The sequence below is a fragment of the Haliotis rubra genome, unplaced genomic scaffold, assembly GCF_003918875.1.
Source record: "Haliotis rubra isolate DU_JTF1 unplaced genomic scaffold, ASM391887v1 Scf76, whole genome shotgun sequence".
Taxonomy (NCBI): Eukaryota; Metazoa; Mollusca; class Gastropoda; order Lepetellida; family Haliotidae; genus Haliotis; species Haliotis rubra.
In genome coordinates, this window is record NW_025767479.1 from 1,293,262 (window position 1) to 1,308,926 (window position 15,665).

Here is a 15,665-nt window from a genome sequence, read left to right on the forward strand (position 1 = left end):
CAATTTCTTATGAATTATCAAATCATTGCATTGTATCTATTTATAATTTCCTATTTCTTGCTACGATACTCTTTCCATGTATATTCTAAAGGTATTGAGCCATTGCAAGCAATGAATCGACGGATGAATGTTGAAAAATTTCAGAAAATGCTACGCAGTGTAAAATCGGAATTTGTCTTTGTTTACATTTCACACAAACGCAGTCTTTCAAGCACAGCGTTCGTTTTCACACCCAATATGTTTCGTCTCATTTTATCTAGACAGTTATTATTGGTGACACAGACTAGTTTCATATTGATTCTAAAATGTATGGGGAATTCAGTGATGCATTTTTCGAAGCTGAATATGAAATCTACGTGATGTAATAGGCGTCTCAATACCGGCCTTCGCGAAACGTGATTTTGTAAACACTATCCAATATGGCGGAAAGCGCTCTACGGTGTTCGTGTAAGTGCAGTTTCGAAAACATCCCAACCGATTCTAGATTCATCGGTGACGTTTCAGAATTATAATTAGCGAAATCATGTAAAACTGATATCAGTGATCATAAATATGTTATTTTTGAAATTCAATACTCACAGTAATTATCCGATTTTCACATTTCAAAACATACAGCAAATAACGCTGTGAATCGCGATTTCATACTGTGTCAAAAATGTCGCCATTTTCGATGAAGCCTATTTTGAAAGGTCATTTTCAGCACTTGAGCTTTGTCTAAAATAATAGTGGATGGTATCAAGAAACAGGAAATTTCCCGCAGAATTCGAAACTGTGAAGTGTATTTGTGTGCGTGGGATACTTTGATTTTTATTCGACTTCAAATTGAGTGTTGAAGGGAAGGACATATATGTCCCTGTGGCATCCAGGGGTTAAATCGCATTTCTACTACCAACGTATGTTTAGATCAGTACATCCAGACGAAGCTGAGTAGTCAAGCGACATTCCACAATTGCATTGTGGGAATGTAAACATTGCGAACGTTACCGTGTCGCTGAAAACTTGTGAGTCGAATTGAGACATTTAAAACGTCAGAAAACATAACCATATTGTTTCCACCAGTGATGTTACGTGAGTGAAGCAACTGCAAACCAAGAAACGGGATGCAACGCAGTAGTTTACTGTAGGAGGCCGTACGAGGCGATGACAACTGACATGCATCGTGACGTCGCTTACATTGTGACGTAATGTAAAATGGTTCGATTACGAGGGGGCAGACTAGAATGGCGCAGTGACAGGATAACGTCATTCAATTGTTACGTCATCAAAAAACTATACCTTTATTGTCTGATAATGTATGTTTTTTCGATTGTTTTAACCGCTGGGCATCTTAGAATGCCAAATATAACATGTTACATTGGACCACTTTCTAAATGGCATTGTGTATTTATTGTATTTCGATTGTTTTGTATTTTGTCTTGATCTAATTATGCATAGAAAAGAGATGCCTAGATGTGGATGTTGTTGTTATCATTCCCTAGATGAAGCTGTGCAATGGTGTTACAGCGCCACCCACCTTATCCACTGATGTAATCTGGAATCCATGAACGCCATACCCCTTGAGCCGTTTACCGTTGAGGTAGTTGCCCACCGACCGCAAGTAGCCGAGGACCTCCTGTAGGGGTTTGCTGGACAACACTTCCCCGCAGGCGTGTTTCAGACAGGACACTTTCTGCAGGACACGTGTTAGTGGTTACAATACTGCACTGAATATACAGTAAATAGTGCCAGGCACTGTAGCTCACCTGGGCACGTAGTCATCAGTCGAGGCAACCATTTGCTGTCAGCATTTTTATCATGTCAATATTTCCTGGGTAGATACTGGAGATTAATAAACAACAGATTTGAACAAAATACGATATAATCAAAGGCAGAGAGAGTGAGTGGGTTGGGTTTTAAACCGCTTTTGGCAAAATTCCCGCAATATCACGGCAACGGATACCAGAACCGGGCTTCACACATTGTACCCACGTGAGGTATCGAACCCGGGGCCTTAGGCGTGACGAGCGAATGCTTTAACCACTCACCCACCGCCCCTTATCATAGGAGACGTACATACAAAAGTTCAACTGCATCAGTAGAGAGAATTCAGACGGGAATATGAGAGAAGAATATCATGATGATATGTGAATACAGACAGGCAAAGAGGCCTTGTCATGAGCTCATCCAGCAGAGCTTAACGTCACATATATGTCCTTCTCTAGTCGCTACTTGGACTTGCTGGAAAACGGTGTATTGAGTGAGGTTTGGGTATGGTTTAATTAGTATTTCAGCTATATCATTGCGCCTGAGCTTAATGTGGGAGGAACGCCTGAAACTGACGTAGGTCCAAGACCGTTTTGGTGAAACTCATGAGTATGTTTGTTGTTTAACGCTACACTCAGCAATATTCGAACTATATGGCGGAGGCCTGTAAATAATGGAGACAATCCAGTGGTCAACATCATGCGTATTGATCTACACAATTGGGATACGATGACATGTGTCAACCAAGTCAGCAAGCCTGACGACCTGATCCGGTTAGTCGCCTCTTTTGACAAGCATGGGTTACTGAAGACCAATTCTGACCCGGATCTTCCACGGGTTGAGAGTGAGTGAGTTTAGTTTTACGCCGCACTTACCAATAGTCCAGTTATATGGCGGCGGTCTGTAAATAATCGAGTCTGGACACGACAATCCAGTGATCAACAGAATGAGCATCGATTTACGCAAATGGGAACCAAGTCCGCGAGCCTGACCACCCGATCCCGTTAGTTGCCTCTTACGACAAGCATGGGTTACCGAAGATCAGTTCTAACCCGGATCCTCACGGGTTAACGAGTTGAGAACGGGTATGGTTCTGAAAAAGCTGGAAACCTACGAGAGGTCAAACTGGGATTCGAGCCCTGTCGTTTTGAAAGATGTTAATGCGTTGTGGTCGTCTGCTTATAATACCTCAAAACGGTCGGTATAGCGAGAGGGAAAGGTGATGGTGCAGATAGCCAGGTCCACTCTTTCCTCTAGGTGGGGGATGGAGCATAACTGCAACATGAACTCGTCCATTGGAAGCAGGTCTGATTCCGCACGGGACTTGTACAGTTTAATGTCGTCTGCAGTCGGCACCAGTCTGCAACACGAGGACAAGTGAAAGGTGAACATTCGTCCATTTAGAAACTTAGAGACTTAGTACCTCTCTGCCTGAAGATCTGACGTCACCAATGATAATACAAATATCCATTCCATTAAGTAAGCATTCTAGTAGTTAAGGATCCTGAAACCAATGGCCAACGAAACTTTCGGAAGTGACGTCATATCACCATGCTTCCTTTCATTCGCCCAAATACCCAACCTGGTTCCATGGGTCTGCTACGCTGGCCAGGCTCTCTAATAATGAAACCAAGAACCAGTCAAAATGACTCGCTTAACAAGTTGGGCATAGATCTTATTTCAAATTTGCAGCCTCGTACATACTCTTTGCTCTTACCGTGATTTAATCTTTTCATATTTAAATTACAGTTTCCCCCTCTCATTACTTTGGACTGCGGATCGGCCGTAAGGGAAGTCTATCAACCACAGTTTCAATCCTATTTTTTGCAAAGAATAATATTATTTACTGATCAATATTGTAGACTATAGATAAGGATTCCGAATCGAAAACAAACACCGGTCCGGGGTTTTGAAGACAACATTGTGACATTTCACTCACTTCTTCATGGCTCGCAGTTTCTCCACCCCGAAGACGTCGATCTCGGTGATGGACGTCATGGCATTCAAGAGTCTGTCGAGGGCCCGACGGTATGGTCGTCCTAACACAATCCCCACGATCTGGGCTCGTTTGTGGTCCAGGAGGACCTCGTTCCGGTTGTCCGTTGTGTCCGTGCTCTCTGCAAAAGGTGAGAATTGTTGATCTGAGTAGTGTTACGCCTAGTATCATCGACATTCGGCAGTGATTCACAAACACATGCCCACGATGAAGGAGTTGAACAGTCGACCTGCCAGATTTATAATAGATGTGAAAAAGGGCTTTGTTGTCTTTATTTTACAAAAAGAGCTACACACAAACAGTCGATAAGTGCTGTAGACTACACTGATTCAAACTTGCTACATACAGCTCACTCAGTCTGAGGTTAATAGCTAGAGATCAATAAGGTGTTCGGAATCACAGTTTCTTCTTGGTAAAGGGATACAGAGATATGTCGTCTTACTTTCTGCCTTTTTGTTCGCTTTGACGGAAAAATGCAGTTCAAGTTGCTCCAGATTCAATTTACTCGTCGCATCCTCCACACTGTGCCACAGGGACTTCTTCAACTGAAGTGGAAATACAACTTAAATATATCTGTACCAGTACTTGCTGTGTACGTCTAGAAATCACTAGTAACACATCTTATTCTTGAAGACCACTAATATAACGTACACGAATGAAAGTAATTGAATCAGGTCCTGACAAACCGTCACAAATCAGTTGAAGTTAAGGAATGTCGGGCGCGAAGAGTTCTTGGATGGGTGACCCTGTTTGGCAGCTTGACTCCTGACAGTTTCTAAGAGTTCAGTTCTGCCCCACAACGAAGCACGTGTGATATATGTGGTCTCACCTTTGGCATGTGAGTTTGTTCAAAATTGCCTCTACAGTAAATGGGTACCCGGTGGGATAAGTCATGTGACTATTAACCTTCTAGCGCCTCACAGGCTTATCCGGGGTAATAATAATCAGATTGTGCGCTCTGCGCTTTGAGCAACCGCAACGGATAGAAAATAGCGCATAACAAATGCACGTATTATTTATTATTTTTACCGGCTTGGCCAGCGATCCACACAGAAGAAGGCGCAAGGAGAAGAAGTATTCAGCGTATTATAAAAGGGAGTAGCGGAATAGAGTTTTGTGGTTAGAGCAACAGTGAAATAGTTCCCTTTTATACTCACCATAGCAGGAGGTACTTTTGACCAATGTGCCTGCTTTAAGTTATTCGTAGGTGTGTACAGCAACTTCAGACCCGACGGCGGGGCTGGACCTAGGGGCGGCGGAGGTGGGGGAGGTGGTGGTCCTGACCCTGAGGAAGGAGGAGCTGGGGGCTGTGGACATGGTGGAGGAGGGGGTCAGGACTGTCGGGTGAGACTCTTCTTCTGTAGGTGCTCTGCTTTCTGTTTCAACCTTCAAGTCTCCTTGTTTGTCAAGGTCCTGGACAGCTTGTATAGACGGACCTGATGGCCCTTCTTCAGTATACGATTCAGCCAACTCGGCTCTACATTTCAGAAGATCCTTCAGTTCAATCATTACAAACTCTTCATCTTCGGTCGGGGGCCTAGAGGGCGACCTGGTCTTGGGGGAGAACATATTCAAGATAAAGGCCCCTGCAGCTCCTGGATCGGGGAAGTCGACAGTGTCCTCGCCGTCATTACCGGCGACCACGACGCCTTCTCTCTCGCCAGTGCCGAATACGGCCGCTCGTATGTCCTTCTCACTCAACTTGTTGGGATCTCTCATTGCAGAACTAAACATCTGCAAAAAGAGGATTCAGGATAAGTTTTGAAAACAGTGATCTCAGTGCGGTAGGAAGGACTCAAGAGATGCAAACGAGGCATGGTGCCAGAAGACCAAAGACATTATTGTGACAATTCAAGAGATGTTGCCTCTATTGATTGGTATCCACGTATTTTGGTTATAGAACTGTGGTCTTCAGGAAAATAAACAAACGTTTTCACCTCTTTAATGTATGATACTGTATGAACAATACTGACCTGTATCCAGTCGCCAACTTTGTCCTCCGCTTCATCTTCTGAGAGGCGGAAACTGAAGGAAATAACAGGAGGTAGACTATAAACAGTATTATGTTCGTACATGGCACAAATCGCTGTTAATATTGTATCTACGTTCGTTTGACAAACCAGGGCAACGTTCCACATGGTACTATGACCAACTATCGTCAAGTTAGCCTGGTCTGGTCTGGCCTGGATCATTGTCGTCGCCAATTAAGGGAAAAGCATTTGGCCTGGGAGTAATTCTAACCCAGATGTAATGAATCTTTGATTGTCTTGGCCCTGGTACCCTGCAGGTATTCCTGTAGCTATACACTGACACAGATACAAATAAGGACCTGTCTTGGCCCGGGTACCCTGCAGGTACTCCTGTCGCTACACCCTGATACCGACACAAAGAAGGACCTGTCGATGTAACCTGGGTATCCCCCAGGTACTAACCTGTAGCTATTCCCTGACACAGTTACAAAGAAGGACCTGTCTTGACCCGGGTATCCTGCAGGTACTCACCTGTAGCTATGCCCTGATACCGACACAAAGAAGGACCTGTCGTCCAGCTTCTGAACCCAGCAGGTGTCCTTCCACAGCTCTACCACATCTTCCACATTCTGGAACTGTCAATCGGATATTAATATATTTATATATACATATGAACGGTCCTTACGTCATTGAAATGCCAAATGTTAGACAAAATAATGCATTACCCAAGTGATGCCTGTCACGTGACTTAAACTGACTGACAAAAGAAAGTATACACTTGGACAAGGGATTTTACCCAAAAAGGTACAAACATTACCGAAATACTATTTGGCTGAAAGCAGTTGACGAAACACTGCAAACTCAGATAAAAAAAAAACCAGCTACATTTTCCGTGTTGATACATCACCACTGAGAGACCGTTTCTTGATTGTTTCCTTTATCAGATCAGAGACAATTCTTGCACTAACACTCGTTTTTTCAGAATAAGGGGTACCGTTACAATGCATCATTTGTTATAGTTAAATATAAATAGGAAATTAATTCACGTGTGCACTCTGTGCTACTCGCATTAAGCAGCATCACTCTATACGACTTAAGCAGTATGCTGTTCACAATAAAATCCGTTTTCCGTTATATATCAGACAACATGCATTGGCGATGCTCCAGTATACATGTACCTCTTCTCCAGGAAGCTGATACGTAAAGCGACCGTACGACACCTGCACCCGTCGACTGTAAAAGTGAAAGGTTCGGTTTAAACAAATCTCTTGATAGTACCGTTACTTGTTACTTTACGCTATTAGGTAATGATGCAGATATAGGAATAGAGATAATTTAATGAAATATCCCAACATTTTGTAATTCAGATAATCTATAGTTAAATGTGCATCGTTTAATATACGGAGCAACGAATTTATAACGATAAATGTATTAGTAAATTTCCTAGTTTCTGGTTGTAGTCATGTCAGTTATTCTCTAACAAATTGTTATTCTCTAATTTTTGGTCAGGTATTACGTATTTCTACACATAACCCGTTTCATCTCAGGGGCGTAGGAACGGAATTCAGAGCGGTTGGGGGCTAATTTATGAAAAGTATTGAAAATCAAAATGAAATTGTAGTTATGGTAAGGTAGATATGGTTTCGTCTTGAAGGGGCTACAAGCCCCCTGTTCCTACGCCCTTGCATCTAGTTCACATTAATAACATGTAGGAAGGGAAATAACCCAAATTAGTAGGTAGGTTGGTTGGTTTTATAGTTTTAGGCCGACGTGGGCCAATAAGAGGCCTATTTGCGCCCAACACATTGACTTGATTTAATAAACAATCATAGGTAATTTCATCGCCAAAAGGAATCGTTTAGTTAAGATAAAAGAAACGACAACACTATTAATATTTATTTGGATAGATGTATACATATATCGAATAACCTCTGCTTTGTGTTAGGGATTATAAACCTTAAGTAATCACTTCCATTTCTGAAACATGAAATACTCATTCATTAAAAAAGCAGTAGGTTCAGATGACAGAGTGTTAAAATGATTTAAAACCACAGAACTAAATCTGTCAAAGCCATTCGAGAGCCTGTCTAGATTACATCATGTGTTCCAGATGACGAGACAAAATCTAAAACTGCCCGTTGCACAATTTAGTAACCTCGTCACTTGATTATCTCCCCTTGATAACATGTCGTGGATGCACTGGTGGACCCAGAGCAGGAGAACCATGCACTCACATATTCCACGTCTCCACTCCCATTTCGCCCTTCTTCTCCAGGTTCCCCGTCTTGATAGGTTCATCTTTGAATTTACCTGAGAAGAAATATAAGTAAGGAAATGCATTCAATGAAAGCACCTGAAAACCTTAACAATAAGTGAGTGGGTTTACTCCGCTATATAAATAGTTGTTCCGTTATGTGATGGCTACTGTCAACTTGATGTGGGAGTCCGAAGTGAGGCAGGTATGGAACATTTAACACTTTGGCATTCGTGACCAACTCGTGTTATTCCGGGACAAGCCGAATAGCGATCTTCTTAAAGGTTACGGAAAGGGGCGATGATGACGAATGACACTTTGGGTGAAGCCTACGAGCACAGGTGTAGTGCTGCCTGGACTAGAATGAAAGTCAAATCTGGGATTCAGAACCACCAGCATAGGATTCTGGCATGCCTAAGGGAGGCAACTCTGTACGCCGAATAGCGGCGCCTTTGAGTTGAGCCACCTCACCCCCAATACACTTTATAGATAAAATAATAATGTAGTCATCTATATTTATCAGTTAACTTTCAATTCCAAATATAAAATGAATCTTCCCGTTCTGTGTCTTACATCGACACCATCTCTGCGTCATAAATCCTGACTTACCCGGGTCGAAGTGACCTTGACATCTAGCAAATACCACACTCAGCAAGTCAAAGATGGCAACCTTGTCCTTGCGGTTGTCGATGTTGACAACTAGTTCTCCTTCCAGGAAGTCAAGTCTAAGGGTCAAGTCCGACTGAAAATAAAACAACAGCTGAATCCTCTTGTCCAATGAGAGGTTGACATTGGATCACATGGAACCGTCATTCTTTTAAAAATCTATAGGTTATATTTTTACTTTTAACAAGAGACAATTTTAATAGTACATTAATGGTGACTGCATTACATTATGGTATATAAGTCACATGTCACTGTAATGTTACATAGTGGTTACATATCTCTGGTGTGATGTTAACGGTTACACTGTAACGGTCACTCACGCGATGTTAAAAACACCACTGATGTAATGTTACGTAATGATTACTCGTCACTAATCTTGTTACATACTAGTTGCACGTCTGTGATGTGATATTACATGGTGGTTACAAGTTACTTGTGTGACATTACATGATGGTTACACGTCACAGTGTTGTTACAAAATGGTTACACTTTACCGATGTGAATCTGTGGAGGAGGAGCAGACTGTGTTGACGTTTAGTGACTCCGTTCTGATGCAGATACAGACGGAACTCCTTCAGGTGAATCTACAAGAAGAATATAGAAGACTTTCATAACACTGGCGACTTAGATGGTGTGTGATGTCTTCCGTTTCAATCGCACTCATCATCAGCTGTATAGTAGCGGCGGTCTGTAAATAATCGAGTCTGGACCAGACAATCCAGTGATCAACATCATGAGCACTGATCTACACAATTGGGATGCGATGACATGTCCAAGTCAGCGAGTCTGACCACCCGATCCCGTTATTCGCCTCTTATGACATGGGTTGTCAAACACGGATCTTCATGGGTCTCTCACTTTACAAGCGTGAGTTTCTGGAGACCAGTCTTGAGTTCATTAGATTGTGTGGGTTATACTCCCTTGTATGAAAACATCAAAAATGATGATTCAATGACTCATGATACTGATAATGACTCTCAAGGTCAACTATCAAAGCATAAGTAAGTATTGAACTCTTTCATCTCAATTTATCGTTTAAAACGATGCCATGTTGTGTTATTGGCAGCATTTGTCGTCGTTTTTCTCGAATAATGGATAACTCGATGTCGATATACAGTAGGTGGTCCTGGCCAGGCCATTGTAGGTGTGCGACTGCCCTCCATGTATATATATGTCGCTGTAAATACAACACAGACCTGCAATATGGCGGTTTTCCAGTCTGGTGTGTAAACACTGTAAGCGTAGACGTCTGTGTCCATGGTTGTTACCGTTGCCGTCACGACGGGTAGGGAAAACTAAATCTGTTGGAAATAACCTCGAATTATTAACTGTTGAGACATTTTGTTACCGCCCCTTAGAGCAGTAATTCAGTCATTTCAATAGCTACAACAACAACAACAACAACTACTACTACTACTACTACTACTACTACTACTACTACTACTACTACTACTACGACTACTACTACTATTATATGAGTAGTCGGACTCGTAACGCATGTCTAATATACTCTTAAAAAAGTAGGGGAACTTCATTTTTAATTTACGATTGAAACAATTGAGAGAGATATCGGAGCCAATCAATGTTGATATGATAATGATGAATGTTTTGAGAGTGCAGCACCACTTGCACTTCCTTATGACCATAGCTGTTTGTACAGTAATCGCTCTTGAAATATGATTGGTGTATGACCTGATATTTGCATGTGTACGATTTTTTTTTTTTAAAAACAAACCCAAAAAACTATAAAAAAAACAAACAACCGGCTAGGAACAAACACTAAGAACTGTATGATGTAAGATGATTGTCAAAATTAATGGTCCATATTGATTTATCGACCTTCTTGGAAACTGTCAAAATCAAGAATGACACCCCATGCACGTGTATGGGGCTACTGCGTTGTGCACGTTCATCCCATGCGTTGTGTTCAGGGATGGTGATAAAGGCAAATGGTGGTGCGTTCATAAGATGTCTGTCTTTGAAAAGTTTGTTAACGCTTATACTTCCTATCCAATTGATAGTTCAGATATCTCTACTTTTTTAAAGAGTATATATTACCAATTCGTTACGTCCATGGATCCATGTCTGTTCGGAATCGGTGAGGTAGCCTTATAGTTAGAGCGTTCGCTCCTCAAGCTGAAGACCCGGATTCGATTACCCACCTGCATGGGTACAATGTGCCCATTTCTGTTGTCCCCGCAGTCATATTGCTAGAATATTACTAACAGAGGCGTAAAACTAAATCATTCACTCACTCACTCAATGTCCGGTCGGTTTTGACCTTTCTCGGAAGTATTCTATCTATCTATCTATTTATCTATCACTGCGGTTTGTAAATATGTCTGGATCTGACAATCCAGTGACTGACATCATGAGCATATATCCACGCAATTCGGATACGATGAGATACAGCCACCAAGAAAGCGAGCCTTACCACCCGATCCACCTGACCCGAGTGTTGCCTCTCCAGGTAATTTCTACCCGGGATCTTCACGGGTCAAAGCTGTTACCACCAAACACTTCTCTGCGTGAAGAGAAGGTATCGTTAGATGAACTCTCAGCAACCTTTGACCGCCATGGAGTCAACCCATAAACACTGGAACTCACATCGGAGTTTTATCTGTTTTGTAAGTTTCATTGTGATGCCACACTCGTACATTCAATAACCAAATCATTAACATATCAGTATAAATGACATTATGTTGTATAGATCAGCTATGTAGGTTACTCTGAACATTATTATCAATTTTAACAAATTCAAAATACATATATGTTGATGCTTGGCATGAATCATAATCAAATATCGGGCAGCAGCTGGCAAATGCAGCGGACTCCTGTGTTTCCAGTGTAAACATCACTGTGCAGTGTATTTAACGGGAAAACTAGAGACCTGTCTGAATGCATAGACTTTACAGTTGCGCTAACACAACATGTACTTCTAAACCAGTAGACTCACAGTCCAAAGTCTATAATAAAGGTTACCCTAACCTTTGACTTGACTATCAAAACAAAAATATGATACGTATACAAGGTTTGTCGTCTTTAATATTTTGTAGTGCTTAATTTTGCGCTTGTATTTATTTCCTTATTGTCGGTTTGTGTGTGTGCGTGTGCACGTGGTTGTTTTATTGTTTTATTATTTTGTTGTTGTTGTTTTTGGATGGAGGAGAGGGGCTGTTTATAAATGGTTACTTTTCGTGAGGAAACATTTTATGGCGAAAGAAGGTTGCTTGAATATACGTCTATTGTCATTTTTCAGTCCGCTTTGTTTATCAGCAATAATTCCTGAAATTATAAAATATTCTTTGTCACAATAATGATAAAATATATTTTCATTTGGGGCATCTCCACATTACATAGTTCGTGATACGGATCCAAAGCTTTATCACAGCACTACATCCGCGCGCTACAGTCAGTACCCGTACTTCTTCAGGGCTGGGCAAGGATGATGCTAAAGTTATACCGTTTGCCAGATACATAGTACTGAAGGAACGCAGTAACGTCCAACCTCGGAGTTATACATCCCCCACGTGTATTCAGGGTTGGAACCGGACTTAGTACTTGTGTAAGGGACAACATATGGGGATCGTTTCGTCAAAATCACAGGGGCGTGTCACGCTTGGAAACAGCGTTAGAAAGACATGTAGGTATATAGACCCTACCCTAGTACTATCCTTGTATATAGTACTAGGGTAGGGTCTATATACCTATATGTCTTTCTAACGCTGTTTCTAAGCGTGACACGCCCCTGTGGTCAAAATGTCATCCATCATGATATCAACCACTGATTTTGCTGGTCCAGATTCGATAATATAGCGGCAACCGTGTTGAAATAGCGCTGCCGAATCCGCAAAACATACAGTCACCGTTGTATATTTTGATTGTTTGTTGCTTAACGCCACGCAGCAATATTCCAGCTATATTGCGGCGGTCCGTAAATAATCGAGTCTGGACCAGACAATACAGTGGTCAACACCATGACCATCGATCTACACAAATGGGACGTGAGTCAACAAGCCCGACCACCCGATCCCGTTAGTACCCCTTTACGACAAGTATGGGTTGCTGAAGCCCAATTCTAACCCGATCTTCACGGGTACACCATCGTCGTTCAACACTTAGACGTGTCAAGTTAACCCTAGTGGTTTCGTATGGAGTGAGTCAGCGCAAACCGATCACAAGGACTTGGTTAGTTTTGTTCACGTGAAGTAGTTTAATTCAAGTCTACCCTTGTCGTCTTACTCTGGTGAGAAATATCCAAGACATAGACTTTCAAAGGTCTGGTTTTAGTATTGTTATGGCATGTATTATTAGTATACCTGTTGTCTGGATATCGAGTTACTTGTTTTCATTTAAACAAATCAATAAAAACGTGTCTGTAACATTTTGTTGCTCCAATTCACTGGTGTACCGACATTGTTGAAATGACGGCGTGTCCAGGTAGAACACCTGTCGCAGAGATACGTAAACCTATGTGCATGTTTCTTGTTCATAATTGATCGAACTGTTAACTGAAGGAAAATAATAGATAACAAAATATCAGTACACAATTTGTGTGTGCGTGCGTGCGTCTGCGTTGTGTGGTGGGTGTAATCGGGATATCAGAAATATGATAGACATGTTTTTCTGAATGCTATATGTGGTCTTCGTTGGCAAAACTACTAGAACTACATTCAAAGTACATCCAAATTATTCAAATACAAATCGTGAACATAGGCTTCGCGACAATATTGTTTGGGAGAATCCACGTCTATAGATATAAATTCCGTGATTCCAGCGATCGTATTACCACGCCATTTCACTGGAACTATCCATATAATATCGGATAGATATCATATAAAATGATGGATTCATAGTGAAATCAACCTTATTAAACTGTGAGGTATATTTTAAATTGTTTGGAGTGAGCGTCGTTTCAGCAATTTTCTACAATATAGCACCGGTGGAACCAGAAATGGGTTTAACACCTTGTACTCGTGGGAATCGAACCCGAGGCCCATAAATTAAAATATATGGTACTTACCTCAAGGGTATGAAGGCTGACTTCTAAAAGTGCGTCTCAATTCAACTGTTCTTTAATGAAAATTCACATATCACTCCTCATCATGTGACTTGTTGAAGTGTCCTTTCCGACCCACAAATAGAACACAGGATCGAATTCCGAGTATTTCAGTTTCCGAGGGAATCCCAGCTCCGTCATCAGCTGGATAGCCCACATCGCAGCGCAGCCACATTGATCATCACAACACAAACAGGTTATTGTGTATACATGTCTACATTCTTGGTTATATAAGCCTTTTTACATACCGAGTGTTCCATATAATCACTGAGATATTTGTTAGTGTGAGATCATGCATTCAATAGGCTGACAGAAGGGCCGAGGCTGTAGTGTTTATGTTATAAACAAGGCTATGGTTCGGTTGACTGAGGCCAATGTAACACACTGATGGTTAAGGCAGTTATTGTGTAGATTCATCATCAAATAGCCCACATGATTACGTGTAGCTAGGACTATGTGACCTGTCAAACATACTCACATGACGGGTAGAGTCACGGGACCGGGTGCAAAAAGTTACCCGTGACGTATACCGGGTAGAGCTATTTTTAGACATTTTGTTGTCATACACAGGAAGTGTTGGGGAAATTTCTCGACAAATCATTTCGCGGATATTAAAAGTTGATTCAAGCAGTTAATCATGATAAACACGTAGTTCGGGGAACCATTAAATAACGATCACAAGACTGATTATGTGTTAGCAATTCTGTTTATTCTTGATTTTCTGTTAATTTAGTGTCGCAGACGTAATGTATACAGGATATAAGAAATCTCTATTCCTCAAATTATGCATGCGCGTTGATACTATGTATCTCAGGTTCTTTATTCCTTTATTCATACAGAACTATCACAGAATTAATCTCACCTGAATATCACAGATATAGTATAATATATAGCGTTTCAAATTCAATCTCCATGCCTGAAAAATATACCACGACGTTATTGTACAGTTCATTGTGAGAAGAAAACTATTTTCGCGGAGTTGAAAATGTTTGTTGCAGTTTGAATTTTCACAAATTATGCGCTTTTGAAAATAATGTCGTCTCTACTTGATCCGATATTCACTCATCAATAATATTCCAGTTATATGATGTGTGTCTGTGTATAAACGCGTCTGGACCAGACACTCCAGTGATGGATGTTTGGAGAATCTCATACAAGTGTCTTTCGAGATGAAGTAGTTGAATAGACAAAGGGTCATTTTACTTTTAGTCCATTGGTGCATCAAACATCTATGACTCTGACCTGACAACCTATAATATATGACCGTCCCTTAAAGAATTTCTATTTCCAAGTAATCTTTCGATGTGGATATCTAGTTTTCAGTGTTTAAGGATTGCCGTTCCATTCGTATGCTAAATTTAAACGTGTTACATCGACTAAATACAAAGGGAGTAATTTGGTTTTGCCTGTGTTCGGCTTGTTCGCCCTATTAGTAAATCTGAAGGGATCATTATCGGCACAGCTACTACAGTATTCTCATTTTGGGTGGGGTACATTTTTGTATACAGGGTACATTAAGGTACATATCTGAAATCAGCGTTCGAAATACCTTCCTGTCCGACCACCCGGTACGGGTTATTTTAAACACGGACTGACAGATTCTCAAATTCACCTGCCCGACGGTCGGGGGGTTAAAATGTAGACATGTATATGAATATATTACGTGGGCAGGTAAATTTTGGTCAGGGCTGGCAAGTTTTACATCTAACCAGCCCTGTGCTCTGGCTGAAATTTCTGGGAGATTCATACCCTAATATCTGTAGTACCCGTGCTTACAACGACCCTTTCAACCACAGTATTACATGACATTGGCGTCAAGCAAACATTGTCGATAAGTGTCTAGAAAAGTGATCGTGTATGTTATAATAATGCTGACTGAGGTTCAACGTAAAACCGTACATAAGGCGCCTTGACACATTTACATACAACATTTGTACGTATGACTCAAGGCATGTTACGGTTATAATGCAGGGGAGA

The 15,665-nt window shown here is 41.3% G+C and overlaps 1 protein-coding gene across 1 annotated transcript in view; it reads right to left on the reverse strand.

Annotated features, from left to right (window-relative positions):
- LOC124260307 (formin-F-like) overlaps positions 1–15,665 on the reverse strand; it is a 31,099-nt gene that overhangs the window by 14,720 nt on the left and 714 nt on the right. Inside the window, exons 2-13 of the mRNA XM_046694586.1 lie at positions 9,124–9,213; positions 8,573–8,705; positions 7,944–8,019; positions 6,888–6,942; positions 6,241–6,344; positions 5,713–5,764; positions 5,126–5,473; positions 4,897–5,046; positions 4,182–4,284; positions 3,683–3,860; positions 2,932–3,103; positions 1,514–1,669 (exon numbers count right to left, since the gene is read on the reverse strand). Coding sequence (XP_046550542.1) covers positions 1,514–1,669; positions 2,932–3,103; positions 3,683–3,860; positions 4,182–4,284; positions 4,897–5,046; positions 5,126–5,473; positions 5,713–5,764; positions 6,241–6,344; positions 6,888–6,942; positions 7,944–8,019; positions 8,573–8,705; positions 9,124–9,213 — 1,617 coding nt within the window. The remainder of the gene's footprint in view (positions 1–1,513; positions 1,670–2,931; positions 3,104–3,682; positions 3,861–4,181; positions 4,285–4,896; positions 5,047–5,125; positions 5,474–5,712; positions 5,765–6,240; positions 6,345–6,887; positions 6,943–7,943; positions 8,020–8,572; positions 8,706–9,123; positions 9,214–15,665) is intronic.